Genomic DNA, 17,595 nt, shown 5'->3' with positions numbered 1-17,595 from the left:
TTTCGCACTGGGGATTCAAATGCAATGACGTCACTAATTGAGTTGCATAAGTTCAGCGGTAGAACAAAAGATACAATTAGTGGTTCGCAATGTTTATCTGCGCCACCTGTATCTGTAGCTCATGAGCCATTCCACGAAGTGACAACAATGTTGATGATGATATTGATTTTCACGGGTTTGGACGCTATTGTGTGATTATATTGTGTGGTTTAAACCAAAAATCTTGATAGGGTTTAAGGAGCCTATTGCTGCTGTACTATTTCAAGCCCTTCTACTCTGGTGGAGCGGACCTGGTGTGTTGGTTAGAACACTTGACTATCACGCCGAGGACCTGGGATCGAATCCCACTCCCGACAAACTCGCAAAATGTGAGTTCTTCCTTCGGAAGGGAAGTTAAGCGTGGTTCTCGAGATGAACTAGCCTAGGGCTAAAAATCTCGTTAATACAGATAAAAAAAACCTTCTACTCCAGTACGAATAAGTTTGGCAACGCAGATGTTCTTTCTCGGGTCATACCAGAACAAAATTTCGTGTGGACAATTGGCATCTACATATACCATGAACGATTAGGGGTAGCCGGGTAATTTGGCCAATGGGGCGATTGAAACATTAGAACGAAGTAATTTAGTCTCATAGTAAATTTATTTATTTATTTTGTTTTATTCCTTGTTGGGTATCTACGTCACTGCGACCAGTTGATAGATCTATACTGTCGTGAATCGCATATCAGTCCCATCTTTGCTGGATTTCCTATGCAAATGGGACAAATATGCGATTCACGGCAGTGTATCTCACAGTAAATTAAGAAAATAAAATTTTACATTGTTGGCCAAATTCAGGCTTGTAAACATCCGACACTTTTCACTACCTTCGTTTCGTTGCCGCGGTCGGGTGTCAGCTTGCTTTGTTTCGTTCGAGCGCGACTGCTACCTCTTACACACAACACGAGCGCAGAACGAAGATCGGGTATCGCGCCACTTGGGCGGTGGCTTCTATATTCGTCTGTTTTCCACTATAACTCAGTCAATTCTGAACCAATTGACTTGAAATGTTGTACACGGGTAGATACTATATGTTCCGTCCGGGGGAACGAGCAAAGTGGACTGTAACACTTTTCGGAGGAGGACTCGAAGCTAGAGGGTAAGGATCCCTCGCTGGACGCTTCGTCTTGTGGCCGATACACTTTACGGCCTTCTGGGAGGACACTTCTTCGGAACTAGGACTGGGTTACTGGGAAATAGGAACACTGTGTTTGCACTTAACTACTATTTATTAAAACTAAATTAACACGCAAAACATAGCTTCTTCAACACGTCTGTGCTTGTTGACTCTTCCTTCAGAACTGTACTTTTTTTCATTCATCTTTCTCCCTCTACACAGCCTCATTCATACGCGGGCATGAATGGGGCGCGCGGTAGCGAGTCTACACACGCGAAGCATTAACATGGCGGGATATGCGGGCAATGGGAAACAGCAAAAATCTAGCGTAACATTACATAAGGATCTAATTCTTCCGTATACGGAACACTATACCTATCTCACCACATTCCAAAAGTTGTGTCAATTGGTTCAAATTTGACTGAGATATAGTGGAAAACAGACGAATATAGAAGCCACCGCCCAAGTGGCGCGATTCCCTCAATAAACAAAAAAAGTGGATCAAATCAACGTCGTCTGACACGATGACATTTGTCTAATTCCTTGTCTAATTCCAGCTTTTCGCAAGATTTCAGCCAATTTTTGTTAGGATTATTATAATATTAGTTTATTCGTGTGTGATGAATCGATTACGACACATACATTTATCCAAAACAGCTCTCTTTATGGGAAAGACAGGAATAACAAAAACCGAACCATCTCCCGAAGACGCAATCGTGGTCAAGCGCATTCATTCGACATTTTTGTTCCGTACAGTAGTTAGTACAGTGTTAGTCGCTTGTGTTGCAAATTTTGGAGACAAAGGCTGCCGAATATCGACAAAAAGGTGTCAAAGACTGTGATCGCTAACAAGATTGGCCAAATTACCCCGACGAGGGCTGAACAAAAACACCTCATAAGACTTGTCTTGTTTAAATACCTTAGATAACTTTCAAATTAGTTTGTTTTCTGTACACTTCACGTTGATACTATATGATTGAACATCAAGCGAAGCATATTAACCCTCTAATACCCAACCCCGCCTTTAGACGGGGTATAGTTTGAGAATTTTTGTAATTTTTGTTCCGTGGAAAATCAAAATTTTTATATTTTTGGCTGATATTTAGGAGTGTTCTGTATATCTCAAAATTGTTTTTGGTGTATTTTCAAGCGTATTTACATTTTTGAAAAACCATTGAAAAATTGATGTTTTAGTCACCTTCTAGAAGTCATTGTTTATTAAGTATTAAATCGCTACAAATAACATATATTAAATTTTTCCCAAATCATTCTATCCTAGTTTGATAGTTTAAGAGAATCAAATACACTCTAAAATTATTTTCCTTAAACTTACACGGAAAATAAAATTTACTATGATAAAAATTTAAATTAAAAATATTTCAACAATAATCATAAAATCTCAAAATGTTTTTATCTCAAAAAACCCGTACCCCAAATAGGCTTCCAGGAAAAATATAAAACTGTGGAGATGTTCAAAAATAAAAATTAGAAAAATCAAAAACTGAAATTCACGAAATCGAGAATTAAAAAGAATCATCTTCCAAAACATATTTAAATCGATTTTACATGACGAAAAATGATGTTTAGATCAAAATAAAAAATTTGGGTATTAGAGGGTTAAGTTTGTATTGCATTAGGGGATATAAATTCTACATTGAAAATAGGGTGCTCATATTACCCCGACGGTTCAAAATCGACCCAAAAACAACACTTTTTTTGAAAATCATTTTTTTTAGCATTTAAACACGATTAGACTATGATATTTTTATGCAACTAGTCTTATCATAAACATTCTGATCATACGATGTACGAGAGATTCAACGTTGTTTTCTGCATCTTCATTCGACTTTTGCTTAAGGTGGCCAAATTACCCCGATTTACCCTACATCCGAATATGACAACTAACATACTTTTTCCCCTTCTCCCCGTAGAATACACCGAAATCGACGTGTTCAACACGTTCAAACTGTGCGGAGACATTTCCTACTTGTGGACCCGTAGCTACAAGACGGACGGCAATATGACCGCCCTGTATCACGTGATCGACTTCAAGCACCGAGATGCCGTACTGGTTGCCCTGGAAACGCACAAGCTGGTCACCGGGAGCAAGTGCAAAGTGGGCGCAATCGTGCGCTAGACAGGTGCTGACTGATGATTGCATTAGCCGGAAGCTTGATGGTTCCTCGGAATGATGGCAACTTTCGATGGTTGTTCCGTGGACTGACTATGGAAGCAAGGGGTGAGTACCGTTCTGATTTTGAATTCATTGATGATGAACATTTTCTTGGGTGGTTTAAGCGTATTTGGATTTATATAGTGAGGGGATTTGATAGAATTAATTAGAGAGTTAGGGATAGATAAGAAGGAACATTGTCAAGCAGAAAAGGCTGAGTTTGGAGAGAATTTTCAATAATTTTAGAATAATTCTAGACCTGATACATTTTATTTTGTTAGATTGTTACGGTGTTTCGAGACAGAACATAAAATATCAGAAAAATAAACCCAAATAAAATCTTTAGTAGTAATTATTAATAAGTTTTCGATGTTATAACTGGAAGTTCTCAATTACACCCTTAATCTAAGCGTACGCATTAAATATTGTATTCCTATAATGAACGTCTTGAGAAGTACATTTATCCTAATCTTACGTTTTAGTGGGCGTTGTATGAGAACAATTGCTCGTATTTTACGTCTTTAGTGTTAATTTTAAGCTATTTGAACCTTTGTTAAAAAAACTAGTTTTACCAAGTATGAAATAACTCCTAATTACACTACCTATTATGCGCATTATATGTCAACAGCTAGAATAGATACATTTACCAACTATAGAACACTTAGAATTTAATATATTCACTATCTACTAGTAGTAGCAAGTAATATTGTAACCGAACTTCAAAATGTAATTCATCAATTTCAATACATGCAGTGAACTATCGTAGCAGTATTTTTATTTCCCCTTAGCAATTAGCTTCTAAGTTAGTTAACTGTAAGATTTTGGCTGTTTTGCCTTGTATGAGATATTGTATGAGATAAATGTATTGGTATACCGTATACGTTTTGAGATTGAATAGCCAACCCAACCTAGCCTAAACCTTGGGCTTAACATCCTAATGTTTAACGATGAAGCATGAAAAAATATGATGTTGTAGCTGTACAAGAACACAGACAAACAGGCGTAACACTTGGAACGTATTACAGTCGAAAACATCGTCACGATAAAATATCAAATGGTAGTGTGCAAATTCTAGCAGAAGTTAAAACTATGCGAAAAGCAGTAATATATCGAGTCGTATATCGAGGTGAGAAATCTCGACTCGAATGAGGTGACTCTCCATTTGATTTACACGGCGAGTCACTTCATTCGAGAGTGGATTCCTCATCTCGATATACGACTCCGACTTTTCTCACGTCACTCCATTCGCAGAATGAGCACATATGTTTGAAACGTTTGAAAGGGTCAGCAAATGCGGATTCTGTTCCTGAACATTTGAGGAATTTCAGTTGTAATGTACAAATATCTGTAGTTATATCACAACCATTTCTATTCTCTATTATACTAAGTTTAAGTAATGGACCAAACAGTGGATGACATCGGTATTCGTCTTTTTAGACACAAGTTTCATAGCTAAGCGACGCATAATAGCTAGGCGACACCGCATCGAAGAAATTTCGTAGGTTTTCAGATTACTTTTAGCTTGTTTCATTCAGTTCAGACAAATTTATACGTGCAGTCAAAGCGGTAAAATGTTGTAGTGGGCAACGCTACTGACGTTTTTCTTAACAAAACAAAAAGTTCGTGAAACGAAATGCGCAATTTAAAGCTAAATGTAGAAACGTGCATTGGAAGAAATTAAATGTGAACATAAAAATGCTGTTAAAGAATGTGAAAAGTGAGTGAATCTTGTACAATAAAAACCAACGCATCGAGTTAGGGAATGCTATAATATTTTGCAGAATTCTATGTGCTGCCATGTTATGTAAAGTATGTCATTTCTATTTCGGGAAATGTGACAAACTGCATTCTTGAAAAGGAAATTAACATGAATGTTAGGCCACAGAGAAACAGACGTAACACTTAGAACAAATTTCATTAAAAACATTGTCACGAAAAGGTAATCGCCCAATGCTAAACGTATTGTGTTTGGCGCCGGGCCATCACTAGGTGGCGGTAGTGAGCAAACGTCAAACAGGAGCAAAAACGATACCAGCGCCGCGAGTGGTCAATCGTCCTACTAACTACTGAATATTTGAATCAATCGTTAAAAAGGTGATCGATAGGAAGCAATCGGAGTGTCACGTCTGTTTCTCTGTGGTAAGGCGAAGGCTAGATTGAAAAAGGAGAAGGATAACGGTGTCGACCAAGTGCCCACTCTCTGTTCAGGAAGGGAAAGGACTGTTAGGATATGATAATCAGGGCTCATACAATTCGAGCAGATGATTTGATGGGGATGTGCTACTTTTCCTTTAACGTTGATATTCTGAACAATCTAGGTGGTCATGCCAATGCACAGTTCCATATCGACATTTATAGAGTAAATATAGGGCAATAATTAACGTGATCGGCTGTAGTCAGGAGATGTGAAGATATCGGCAGGTAAAGGTAGAATTGTATGCAGATTGAAGAGATTGACGAAATCAATGAGACAGGAAGACACATCGAGAAGTAGGTCGTTGAGATAGAGTCCACGGTAATATGATGATAATTTTTCCACCTGATGACTGTTAGAGTACCTAACCGGTTTTACTACTTCAAATAACACTAGGCCAACATTCATTGAAAAGAAATTTTTATAGTAGTTCAGGGATGCACCATTTTGTCTCAAGATAGAGGTAAGTTCGAATGCTCCCTCATTGTCATTTTAGAGGCGCCAGGTGAGATAAGCTGAAAATCGTTTGTTTACAACAAAAGTTCGGTTTTTTGTTTTCAAAATTAACTCATATTCGGCCTTCGTAGTTCCTATTTTCCATTGGCAGTGGCTTCCATTATCGCCTTTCTTGATGCCCACGCCGACAGATACCGGATTAGTCAGCTAAAAAAAATCCAGAAGATTTCCCGCCGAAGGAATAGCAAGAGCTCCTCAAATTAATCACATGGCTTTGAGATGACCAAAGTTTGATCTACGTGGTTTATGAGCAGTCCCTCAAGAACAAAACGCACTGTCCTATCGTTCTGAATCACTATAGGCAGCTCCGAATACCGGATCGCTAATTGCAGGGTTGTCAGTTTCACAAGCAGTTTAGCGTATAATAACTACACGCGTAACAAACGCTGATCCTGGACCAAGGAGTGTCATCGCAGCTATGACCGTTTCATATTGAAAGGTAGGATAACGATATCTGAGGTAAGCTAGTTAAGTTCGATATGTTTAGCTGTAATATAGTTTTAAGTCATAAATATGTTTTTACCTATTTACACGCCAAAAGAAAATTCAGCTTAAGAATTCTAAAATTGATAATCAACTGAAAGAATCAGAAGGATCAGAAGAGTCTGAGCTCTACACGGTTGACATTACAAATACAAATAGAATTTTTAAACTTTAACCCTCGAGCGATCGCACTTTTTGTACTCAGCATAAGCGTGGTGCTGACGGTGATGGCCAACCGCGCGAGTTACGGAAGGTTAACGAGGATAAGGACAATGCTATGTCGCCGTGAGGGCACGGCATTGATCTGTTGATAAACAATATTTTATATCTTGGAATTTGGATGTAGTTAAATAGGGTACGAGTGCCATAAGTAATCTCATGCTCCCAAATTCATCCTATTCGAAAACAAACGATTACGGCACCGACTGATTCCGTACTTTTTGATATGCTGCGTGCTTACTTCTAATGAAAAATACAAAAAAAAGAAACAAAACAAACAGCGCTTCAATCCCTTGTTTTAGTAGGATGATAATTTGAGCCACATGCTTAATCGTCTGCATCGTCTCGGAGAAATGAGCGGGACGGTGAGTTTTGTGGCAACAATGACATGGTGATTGGGGATCGTTCTTTCCTCATCGACCAGTGCACAAAGTGACATGAGTTTCCCGTGATGGCGTCATGGAGAATCAAATCGACCACATCTGTATCAGTCGAAAATTGAGACGAAGCCTTCTTGATGTGCGGAACCAACGTAGCGCCAACATTGCATCCGACCATCATCTCATGTTGGGTGGCAGGCGCGATAATTTTGTGAATTTATTGCTGTAATTACAAAATTCGATAGTGTTCGCTACCACCAAACAAAGGTATTTGCACTTAGTTATACTAAGATTGCTGATCAAACTTCCTTTAGTTACTTAGAAAAACAGTGTAAAGTCTGGTGACAACATCTACTGTGTCTATGTCTGAACTCAATCTGTTTGTAATATAAATACTAGAATTTAAATACTGTAACGGATTTCTTATCCAGAGTTTAGCCATGATCTTACCGTCCAAATAGGATTATATAATAATAATAATAGGCTTCCAATTCAACAAATTTCGAACCGTTCTTGTTAGCGGGATTGCTTTAAGTACTGTAAAAAGGGACATTCATGGTTAAAACACAAGGATTTCACATAACTTCATAGCTTATACGATAGTAATGTTAAAAATAAAAAAAAATATCGAATTCAAGGTGCAATTTAAACTATTTTCTAGTATTATTACTAGCCGAAATATTCGTAGCGACCTTCTTCTTCTTGTTCTTCTTCTTTCTGGCCAACTAGCACCGTTCGGCGCCAGTTGTGTTTTACGTCGGCTGGGTCTAGGAGCTAAGCCTTAAATTCCGACGCCCCAGGGAGACAGCCACCACACCTGAGGGCCCTACATATCGAACCCATCAACACATGGGCCGGGACCTACGGCTTTACTTCCTATCCGAGGGAAGGCGTGATCACGGATTTTATGTCTCAGAAAATCCCATCGGCGTTGACGGGAATTGAACCCCGACCGACTGGGGTGAGAGGCAACCACGCTTACCACTACACCACCGACGCCGACTTCGTAGCGACCAATTTCACTCCGTTCATCTATTGTTTCGGTGTCATCGGTTGTTCAGTTGTCTTCTCATTCGGCTTGCTATCAGTCCCTTTGAAAGGCGCAGGGCGTGGCGAGAATGAGTATTCTGCTTTGTCTACATGGGGCAAGCGGGGTAGAACAGGCTCTGACGTAGCGTACCCAACACTCCCCCTCGGAATGCAGTCATCCTAAACTGCATTACTTCGAGCGCCTACGTCAAGCACGGCGAGTTTTACCGCAGGTCGCTCATAGATTCCACTGGCAGTTTGGACGGTAGCACTCCTTACTTGATGATCTGCACCTTGCCTGATCCCGATTACACGACCATTTGGTGTTTTCAGTTCCTCTTTAGTCAGCCTTCGAACATACCTTTTTTCTGCGTAGTCTGCCATTTTTGACCTCACAACATCAGCAAACAACTGATCGCGCTTCATACGTCGTTCTAAATACTCCCATCTTCGATGAGCCATTCCAGAGCTGTTCGGTAAACGAACATCTCTTAATCGGGGAGATCCGACTGCGCATTACGAGGATCCAACGACAGGAGGAGAAAATCGGGCGCCGGTTCAACACACACCGACTGGAAGACGCTGCGGTGATATTCCAGCAGGTGGAAGCGTAGAAGATCAATGGAGCGCCATCAAGAACGCCTTTATCGCTCCCGGCGGGAATAATTTGGGTGAACTACGCACCTGGAGAGAGCAGTGGATCACAGATGATACCTGGAGGAAGATAGAGGAGCGAAGAAACGCCAAAGCCGCGATAGAGCGAGCGAAAACTCGAGGAGCCCAAACCGTTGCCCATTAGCGCTATTCGGCTCTCGAGAAGGAAGTGAAACGTTCATGTAAACGGGACAAAAGAGCGTCGTGGGCGGACACCCTAGCCGACGAAGGCGAGAGAGCCGCTAACACCGGCGACATCCGTCTCTTCTACGATGTTTCACGTCGTGTTAGTGGGGCTAAGACGAATGCTAGGATGCCCGTGAAAGACACGTCTGGACAGTTACTGACTGACCCGACTGATCAGTTGAAACACTGGTTCAAACACTTTGGAAACCTTGTTCAAGTGTCAGTCACGCCGCGAACACCTCAGCATGATCCTCCAAGGGTTCGACGCATGAAATCGAACAGGGGTCGATCACATATCAGCTGAGATGCTTAAAGCTGACCCCGTAGTATCCGCACAACTGCTGCATCAATTATTTTGCAACATATGGGAAACCGCGACATTTCCGGCCGACTGATACTAAGACGCCTTGCATCCACACTGCAAAAACTACAAATATTTATTTTATGTGAAAATACATCAGGTATCAGAAGGCCGGCTCCAGAGGCACGTTATCCTCCATTTGGGACATTTGTGCCATCGCTAAAATAACAGCCTATTTCATCATCTACCTGAGGGAAAAGGAAGGAAAAAGGATTTGGATGGGGATAGGGACAGGTAGGGAAATAGGAAAAATACCCTGGAAGAGGGTACTAACGCACAAGCGTACCACAATGGGTTCAAACAGCGCCCTGAAAAGGGCACTGTAATAACGCATAAAGCGAAAGAGAGCCTATAGCTCTTTACCACAGCGGGTTAAGAACAACAGAATATCCTGAAGATTCAGGTTTCTGAAGTCAGTTTCACTTAATAAGTGTTTACCGAATACTCGGAAACGCAGTTGCGCGAAAACTGGACAGTTACATATCAAATGATACGAAGTTCCATAATCGGATTCACAGCTATCACAGGCAAATGAATCAGCTTGCTGAATATTCGCCATGTGATAGCTGAGTCGGCAGTGGCCAGTCAATGCTTTGACCAGCATGCTGCAATTCTGCTTAGACAGATTAGTTAGATACTTCGCCACCCGTAGAGATGGCTCAGCACTATACAATTTGGTTTGACGACATGACTCCAAACTATTCCAATATTGTCTGTGTTGAGTGACAGCCCAGGTGTGAATCTGAAGCTTAATCCAACACTTCGATATCGGAATAGCTGGCTCAGGGCCAATGAAGTCATGTGATGCTCCAGAGCGAGCTAACTCATCAGCCAATTCATTTCCAGCGATGGAAGAATGACCAGGTACCCATAGAAGGTGAACAGCGTTTGCTGAATTCAGCTCCTCGATTTGAGTTCGACAAGCGATAACTATCTTCGACCTGGAGTTGGCCGAAGCAAGTGCTTTAATAGCAGCCTGGCTATCTGAACAGAAGTATATTACTTTGCCCATTACGTGCTGCTGAAGTGCTGATTGCACTCCGCACATAAGAGCAAAGATTTCGGCCTGAAAAACGGTACAGTGTCTACCAAGTGAATAAGACTGATACAGCCTTAGCTCACGAGAATAAACACCAGCACCTGCTCGACCTTCGAGAAGGGAGCCATCAGTGTAACATACGATGCCGTTTGAAATACTTCTTTCCAGATAACCAGATGTCCACTCTTCCCGGGAAGGGAATTTCGTGGAAAATGTCCTATATGGAAAATTACAAGCAATTGTAAGATCACTTGGAGCAAGGACAATTTTGTCCCAATTCACCAAAAGTGGAAACAACGAGGTGTGTGTTGAACTGCGGTTCACAGGAGTTTCCTCTAGTAGACCGAGTACCCGTAACCGGTAAGTGCAAGAAAGGGCTTCTTGTTTGAGATGAATGTGTAGTGGGGCAACGTCAAAGAGAACTTCTAGCGCTGCCGTAGGAGTTGAAGAGAACGCTCCAGACATCGCCATTAAGCACATCCTTTGGAGATGGCCTAATTTTGATTGGACCGTTCTCACTTCACCCTTTTGCCACCACACAAGACATCCATAAGCCAATATTGGCCGAACCACAGTTGTGTAAATCCATTTGATATACTTGGGTTTTAGACCCCAAGTTGTACCAAAAGTACGCCGGCATTGCCCGAAGGCCATACAAGCTTTCTTGATTCTGAACTCAATGTGAGGTGTCCAGGAAAGCTTGGAATCAAGAATGACTCCAACGTACTTTACCTGTTCAGTCACATCGATTTCAGAATCAAAGAGACGCAAAGGTCGAACGCCATTACGGTTTCGCCTTTCCGTGAAAAGAACAATAGATGTTTTACTCGGATTAACCGAAAGGCCATATTGGCGACACCAACCCTCAACTACCTGAAGGGCGTTTTGCATCAGGTCGAAAAGGGTGCTGATGCACATACCAACTAACAATGTTAGGTAGTCGTCGGCAAAACCATAAGTAGGAAAACCGCTATTATTGAGTTGCCTCAATAGCGTATCTGCTACGAGATTCCACAAAAGCGGTGATAAGACTCCCCCTTGGGGGCATCCACAAACACTCAATTTCCTAATCCCTGCTAGACGCAATGTCGAGAAGAGATATCGGTTTTTGAGCATTTGGTGAATCCAATTGGAAATCATTGGAGATATACCATGACTCCGTGCGGCTTCCAATATGGCATCGAAAGGCACGTTGTCAAAGGCACCCTCGATATCTAAGAAAACACCCAAACAAGATTGCTTTTGAGCGAATGCTTTCTCGATATCGTAAACAACCTTGTGTAAAAGAGTCACAGTGGACTTACCAGATTGGTAGGCATGTTGGTTCACATGAAGAGGCACGTTGGCCAGATGAACATCACGGATATAATGATCCACAATGCGTTCTAAGCATTTCAGAAGAAAAGAGGTCAAACTGATAGGTCTGAAACTCTTTGCTTCTTCATACGACGCACGACCCACTTTCGGAATAAACTTTACAGTAATATCCCTCCAGGATTTGGGAATATACCCTGGGCGGACACCCTAGCCGACGAAGGCGAGAGAGCCGCTAACACCGGCGACATCCGTCTCTTCTACGATGTTTCACGTCGTGTTAGTGGGGCTAAGACGAATGCTAGGATGCCCGTGAAAGACACGTCTGGACAGTTACTGACTGACCCGACTGATCAGTTGAAACACTGGTTCAAACACTTTGGAAACCTTGTTCAAGTGTCAGTCACGCCGCGAACACCTCAGCATGATCCTCCAAGGGTTCGACGCATGAAATCGAACAGGGGTCGATCACATATCAGCTGAGATGCTTAAAGCTGACCCCGTAGTATCCGCACAACTGCTGCATCAATTATTTTGCAACATATGGGAAACCGCGACATTTCCGGCCGACTGATACTAAGACGCCTTGCATCCACACTGCAAAAACTACAAATATTTATTTTATGTGAAAATACATATCGATCCAACTGACCTTCCCACACATAAATTTTATTACCTAAACTATAACCAAGATATTTGTTGTTTATGCTCTAGATTAGTTTCACAAATACTTGGTATGTGTGAACACCCATAGCAAAAAAACATGTGAGTATACACATAATACCAATGCTTAGCGTCTGTGTCAGCCGTCGTCGACGCGCAAAGTGAGAAAATGGCGACTGAAACGCGTTTGCAAAAAAATGTGCTGCAGGACTTGCAGCTCCCAGTAGAGATATTGTACCAGAATCATCGCGGCTACATTCTCGGGAGCATGGAATACTCATCATTAATCGCCTCAAACTGAAAAATCTTTGGAAACTAAGGTCAAGAAGAGCGCAATTTATAGCGTAGGAGGTAAACGCACAAGTGATTAACACATTAACACTGGCTTTCCACCGACTACGACTGTTTTGAAATCATGTACCTAGTTGAAAATCTTAAATCAAAAAGGCTTGCATGGTAGTCTTTTAGTATATACCGAGTCATGGGTCCGAATCCCTTCGGATCGCGATTTTCACCGTTTCACAGTTTGCTTTTACGTTATTTTTTTTTAAACATATGCTAAGTTATGCACGTTATTGGACATCGATTAGGAAATATGAAAAAAAAAATTAAGTGCACATAAAATTTTTATCTCGACTTGGCGAAATTGGCCTGATTGGAATCATATACATAAGCGTCCCTGGACGAAGGAGTGCCATCGCAGCTACAGTCGTTTGAAACGATTCGTTTCAAATTGAAAGGTATGATAATGAAATCTGAGGTAAGTTAGTTAAAATTGATATGTTTAGCACTAACCTAGTTTTAAGACCCAGCGGAAAAGTCAACGCCAAAAATGGTTTATCAATTATTGAATTAAAAAGGGATTAGGACAATATTAATGTCGCCATGAGGGCACGTCATTAATCTGTTGCTAAAAAAATTGAACCAAATGCGTTTGCTTGCATTGCAGTTAGAAATTTCATGCTAGCGTCTTCTGAAGCTATTGTTCACGAAACCTCATGAGGTTGGCGATATCCCCGTTTTTTAACATTATTTTGTGCAGCATGCATTGTCCCTTCTTTTTATAAAGATATCGTACGGAAGAAGTGCGAAAAAAGAGAAAGAGTGAAAGAAACCGATGTGCGTGCAGTGATCAGTACAGTGAAAAAAAGAAAAGTAAATTAGAGTTTTTACTAATCCTAATTTTTAAGAGGATAAAGTTAAGTGATAAAGCTTTTGGCAAAATTTCGAATCTATGTGTTATCAATGTCCTGTGAGAAACTACATGAAAGTTTGAGTGAATATTTAACTTCCAGTTTGTGACGAGGGTAGAACACGTGCCATAAGGTTGTGTAGATACGATGTTCTTTCTATGTTATTTACACCAATTATCAAGATTGGTACGCAACATATGATAAATTATGTTCATTTCTGGAGCTCGATTTGAATAGGTCGTATGTGCTTTTGTCGATTAAAAATTCGATCAGTTGGATTCGCTTATTATAGCGAAAACCGTTGAAATTGAGCAAAGTTGATACATACAGCAGAATCCTCACAAAACAGGCTTTCTGTTCCATCATTAAAAGTTTGCAAAATATCTGCCATATTGCTACAATGACTAAAATGAATTGATCGAATTTTATATCGACAAAAGCACATACGACCTATTCAAATCGAGTTCCAGATTTAATGTTTTATTAGGCTTATGGCGCCAAACGATAAAAATGAAAACTGGGTTTAAGGACAGACTTGTTAGAATCCCAAAATGGCCACCACAATGGCCGACTTTGGCACCTACTCACGATTTCGAGCTCACAAATCTCTTCGTTAACAAAACCAGCCCATCTAATCCCATTATTTTAAGCTTATTACCAGTGAGCAAGAACAGAATAATAAAATGCACTGTTGTTTGAAGCTTGCTTACTTGGGATTTGTGCGCCAGAAGTTCTGATGCACTGTTGAAGCGGGATTTCAAGACGTTTTTCCTTAACCTTCTTTCCCAAAAGATCAGAAGAAGAAAATATTGATTTAGGGGCTGTCCATCAATTACGCAAGGGTTTATGAGGGTTTGGGAAATCTTACGCGCCATCTTACAAGGGGAGGTTGATGTTGTCGAAAAATCGTGAAAATTTCCTCACGTAATAAATGGACAGCCCATACCTTCTTATTGTATCGTAGATTTTACTAGACCTATGAAGCTGAGAGTGCGGATATGAATAGAATTTTATATTATGTTTAAAGTTAGTTTTTACAAAGCTCAAATAGGGTAACGATGGGTGTTATCGGCATGTTTGTTCTGTTCGTCATGGGGGGTTTTTGATGGCCAAATTTAGTTTCAGGACTTGATCATATAGTTCAGCTTGGTTGGGAAGGAGGCCAACTCTGAGCCAAACAGCTTTCAAAAAATCCCCCATGACCAAGAGAACAAAACTGACGAATATAAACAATTTCCCCTATTCTGATTCTTTAAAATTATTCGAAAAAAAAATTACATTTTTGCATTTATTATTAAAATTATTTTTCATATTTTCATCTAGGATTTCCCACACCGAATCAAGCACTCACTGCGGACACTGTGACCAAAACCATACTTCTATGGATGAACTTCGATGTATCAAACAAAAAGACTGTCCCAGATTGTCGGTAAGTGAAACAATATTTCCGTTTTCAGTACATACATTGAAAGTTAGTACCCTGGCGATTGAACAGTGACCGCAAGGCGATGGATGCCTACTTACTGTAACAGTATCAGTGTGAAATTGTCAAAGCAGTCCTACACATTTCAATTGCTACTGGACTTTCGTAGAAATGATTAGAAATGCGGAAACCTGAATAAAATTGCGCTGAATAGGGTCTGAGACCATTTGAGCAGAGGAACCTATTTTAGGCACTTGCTGCTATAACTCAGTCAATTTTAATCCGATTGACTTGAATTTTTGATCATGGCTAGATACTGCACATAACTGATCTGCCGTGAATCGCATAACTGTCCCATTTGCATAGGAAATCCAGCAAAGATGGGACTGATATGCGATTCACGGCAGTGATTGTGTCCCAAAAATCAAGTCAATCGGTCAAAAATTAACTGAGTTATGGCAGCAAATGCCCAAAATAGGCCCCCCTGCCCAAATGGTCCCGGACCCTACAACAAATCGAGCTGGCATCTTAAATTTACTCGTTAATAAAAGAAAAATCGAAAAAAAAAATACTCCGGGTCGATTTGATGCACGCTCCCCTTAGGGCCGATTTCTTCACCTCGGCTTAACCGGTAAGCCAGGCTTACCCATATAGTTAAACTTGGTTTAACGCTTAAGCCAGGGTGAAGAAATCGGCCCTTAACGCCCCGCATGTTTTTCACATTTCTGAACTCTGACATCCAGTAAGAAATAAGCAATTTCAGAGGTAAGTTGACTAGTATTTTGACAATAAAAAATATGGCATAAAAATCCCGTTGTTTTGTTTGTTATCCGATATCCTACCCTTCTAAAATGTTAAGGCTCAAATAACCATCATTCAGTCATCAGCAAGCATCAATTTTTCAAAAGCAGTTTTCTTCGTCTAAGTCACAAAACCATCATAGAAAATTATTTCACCGTTATCCAGATGGTGGCCAGAGTGTAGTGATAAATTTTTATTAACATTGGTTGACATTTCAGCGAGAAAACTGCTTTTGATTTTTTGCTTAACGATGATGATTTGTTTCCTCTTAATATTTACGCACCACGATGGCGTCCCGAATAATAAATACAGTAGAAAAACCTAACGTTGTATTGTAACAGTACTATTTAAAACCATATTTTTACAATAGACACCACTGTAAAAACAAAAATACAAAAACAATAAAATGTAATGTAGACACCATACAGTAAATTGTAAATAAGATTTTTACAATATACTATACGGGTAGTTAAGTATCGTAACAATATGGTATGGTACACATATGGTTTCAAACAATAAAATGTACCGTAAATATATTGTTTTGAATTGTAGTTTCACTACTGGTTATACATTTAATTAAATGGTTTTGGAATGGTTCTCTTTTGTTATGTTGTATTGGTTTACATTACATAAACCATATAATATTATATTATCTTGTCATTTTCCTCCTGTTAATGGCATCTTAGGTTTACTAGCATTATGAGAATGCGCTTTGGGAATTCTCCAGAGCGTTTTGGATAACCCTTCATATATTGGATCGGCCCGCGTCTAAGTCTGAGTCGAGGTCTGAGTAGTCTCTGATTGCATTAACAGTTGAAGCGTTGAAGCTTAGGCTCCCATACCCCACCAGCCAGATAACCGGGTTTCGCAAACTAAGAGCAACATTAACGGCGGCTACTATTCGAGCAACCCGCGCAGCGCTTCCATTTTGACTTAACCACCCTTTTCCACACCGGTAGCAGTCAAATTAGTCACCCTGATTCGTATCGGGAGGGCTGTCATATTCCCATAGCATTTTTAGTAGCGCAACTGTCCCGCTACTATATTTGATCACCCACCCATAGCGCAACTACAGGGGATAGACAAAATGATCGGGACAGGCAAAATTTTCACTTTTCAAAAAATGCTCAACTAGCTGTAACTTTTCGAAAAGTGCATCAAATTTTGTCAAATTTTTACTGTAAGTTCATGAACTAGTTGTGTATCGGTAGTCCAAATTTGGGAAAGATCGGGCCATTCTCCACGAAGCCATAAAGATTCTTGGAAATGGTAAAATTATCCGATAGCCAACTTTGAGCTGTTATATCTCCCGATTCAAAGAACCGAATGCAATGAAATTTTGACCATTTATGACTTGTATAATAAGCTATGAAAAATCGTTGACACAATTTAAAATTCTCAACACGGAAGAAAATTATAACGATTAGAATATTTTTCAAATAAAACATCAAATTACCCAAAATTTCAACATCATTTCAAAATTCAAGATGCAAATTATAGTGCATTTAATTCCCCTCTAATTGACTTATATATGAATGTGTTTAGAAGGAAAGTAACAACATAGCCGCCAATAAATTGAAAAAGTAATAGAATACATATTGAAAATAGACCAATTTGCTAAAAAATCTGGAAAAAATAAAATCGCTATAACTTTGTCTCTTGTTAAAAATTTCAAGTTAAGTTAAATGTTTTTCAGAGATCATTATATAAGTCATGAATGGTCAAAATTTCATTGCAATTGGTTCATTGAATCCGGAGATGTAACATCTCAAAGATGGCTATCGGATAATTTTACATTTTTCAAGAATCT

General features: G+C 40.1%; 1 protein-coding gene across 4 annotated transcripts in view; it reads left to right on the top strand.

Annotated features, from left to right (window-relative positions):
* Window positions 1-15,319, top strand: part of LOC109400494 (uncharacterized) — a 31,179-nt gene extending 15,860 nt beyond the window's left edge. Inside the window, exons 10-12 of one of the 4 annotated variants that reach the window (XR_003894294.2) lie at window positions 3,089-3,396; window positions 14,885-14,990; window positions 15,057-15,319. Coding sequence is in view for 1 of the 4 variants with exons in the window: in XM_029860613.2 (XP_029716473.2) it covers window positions 3,089-3,294 (206 nt within the window). In the remaining 3 variants the exon portion in view is untranslated. Of the gene's footprint in view, window positions 1-3,088; window positions 4,093-14,884 lie in introns of those variants that run through there. The other 3 variants (XR_003894293.2, XR_003894292.2, XM_029860613.2) reach the window with 3 other exon arrangements.
* The last annotated feature ends 2,276 nt before the right edge of the window (window positions 15,320-17,595 follow it).

This window comes from Aedes albopictus, chromosome 1, assembly GCF_035046485.1.
Source record: "Aedes albopictus strain Foshan chromosome 1, AalbF5, whole genome shotgun sequence".
In the NCBI taxonomy this organism is placed as follows: Eukaryota; Metazoa; Arthropoda; class Insecta; order Diptera; family Culicidae; genus Aedes; species Aedes albopictus.
Note: the sequence above shows the minus strand (reverse complement) of the source record. Positions and strands in the feature narration are given on the sequence as shown.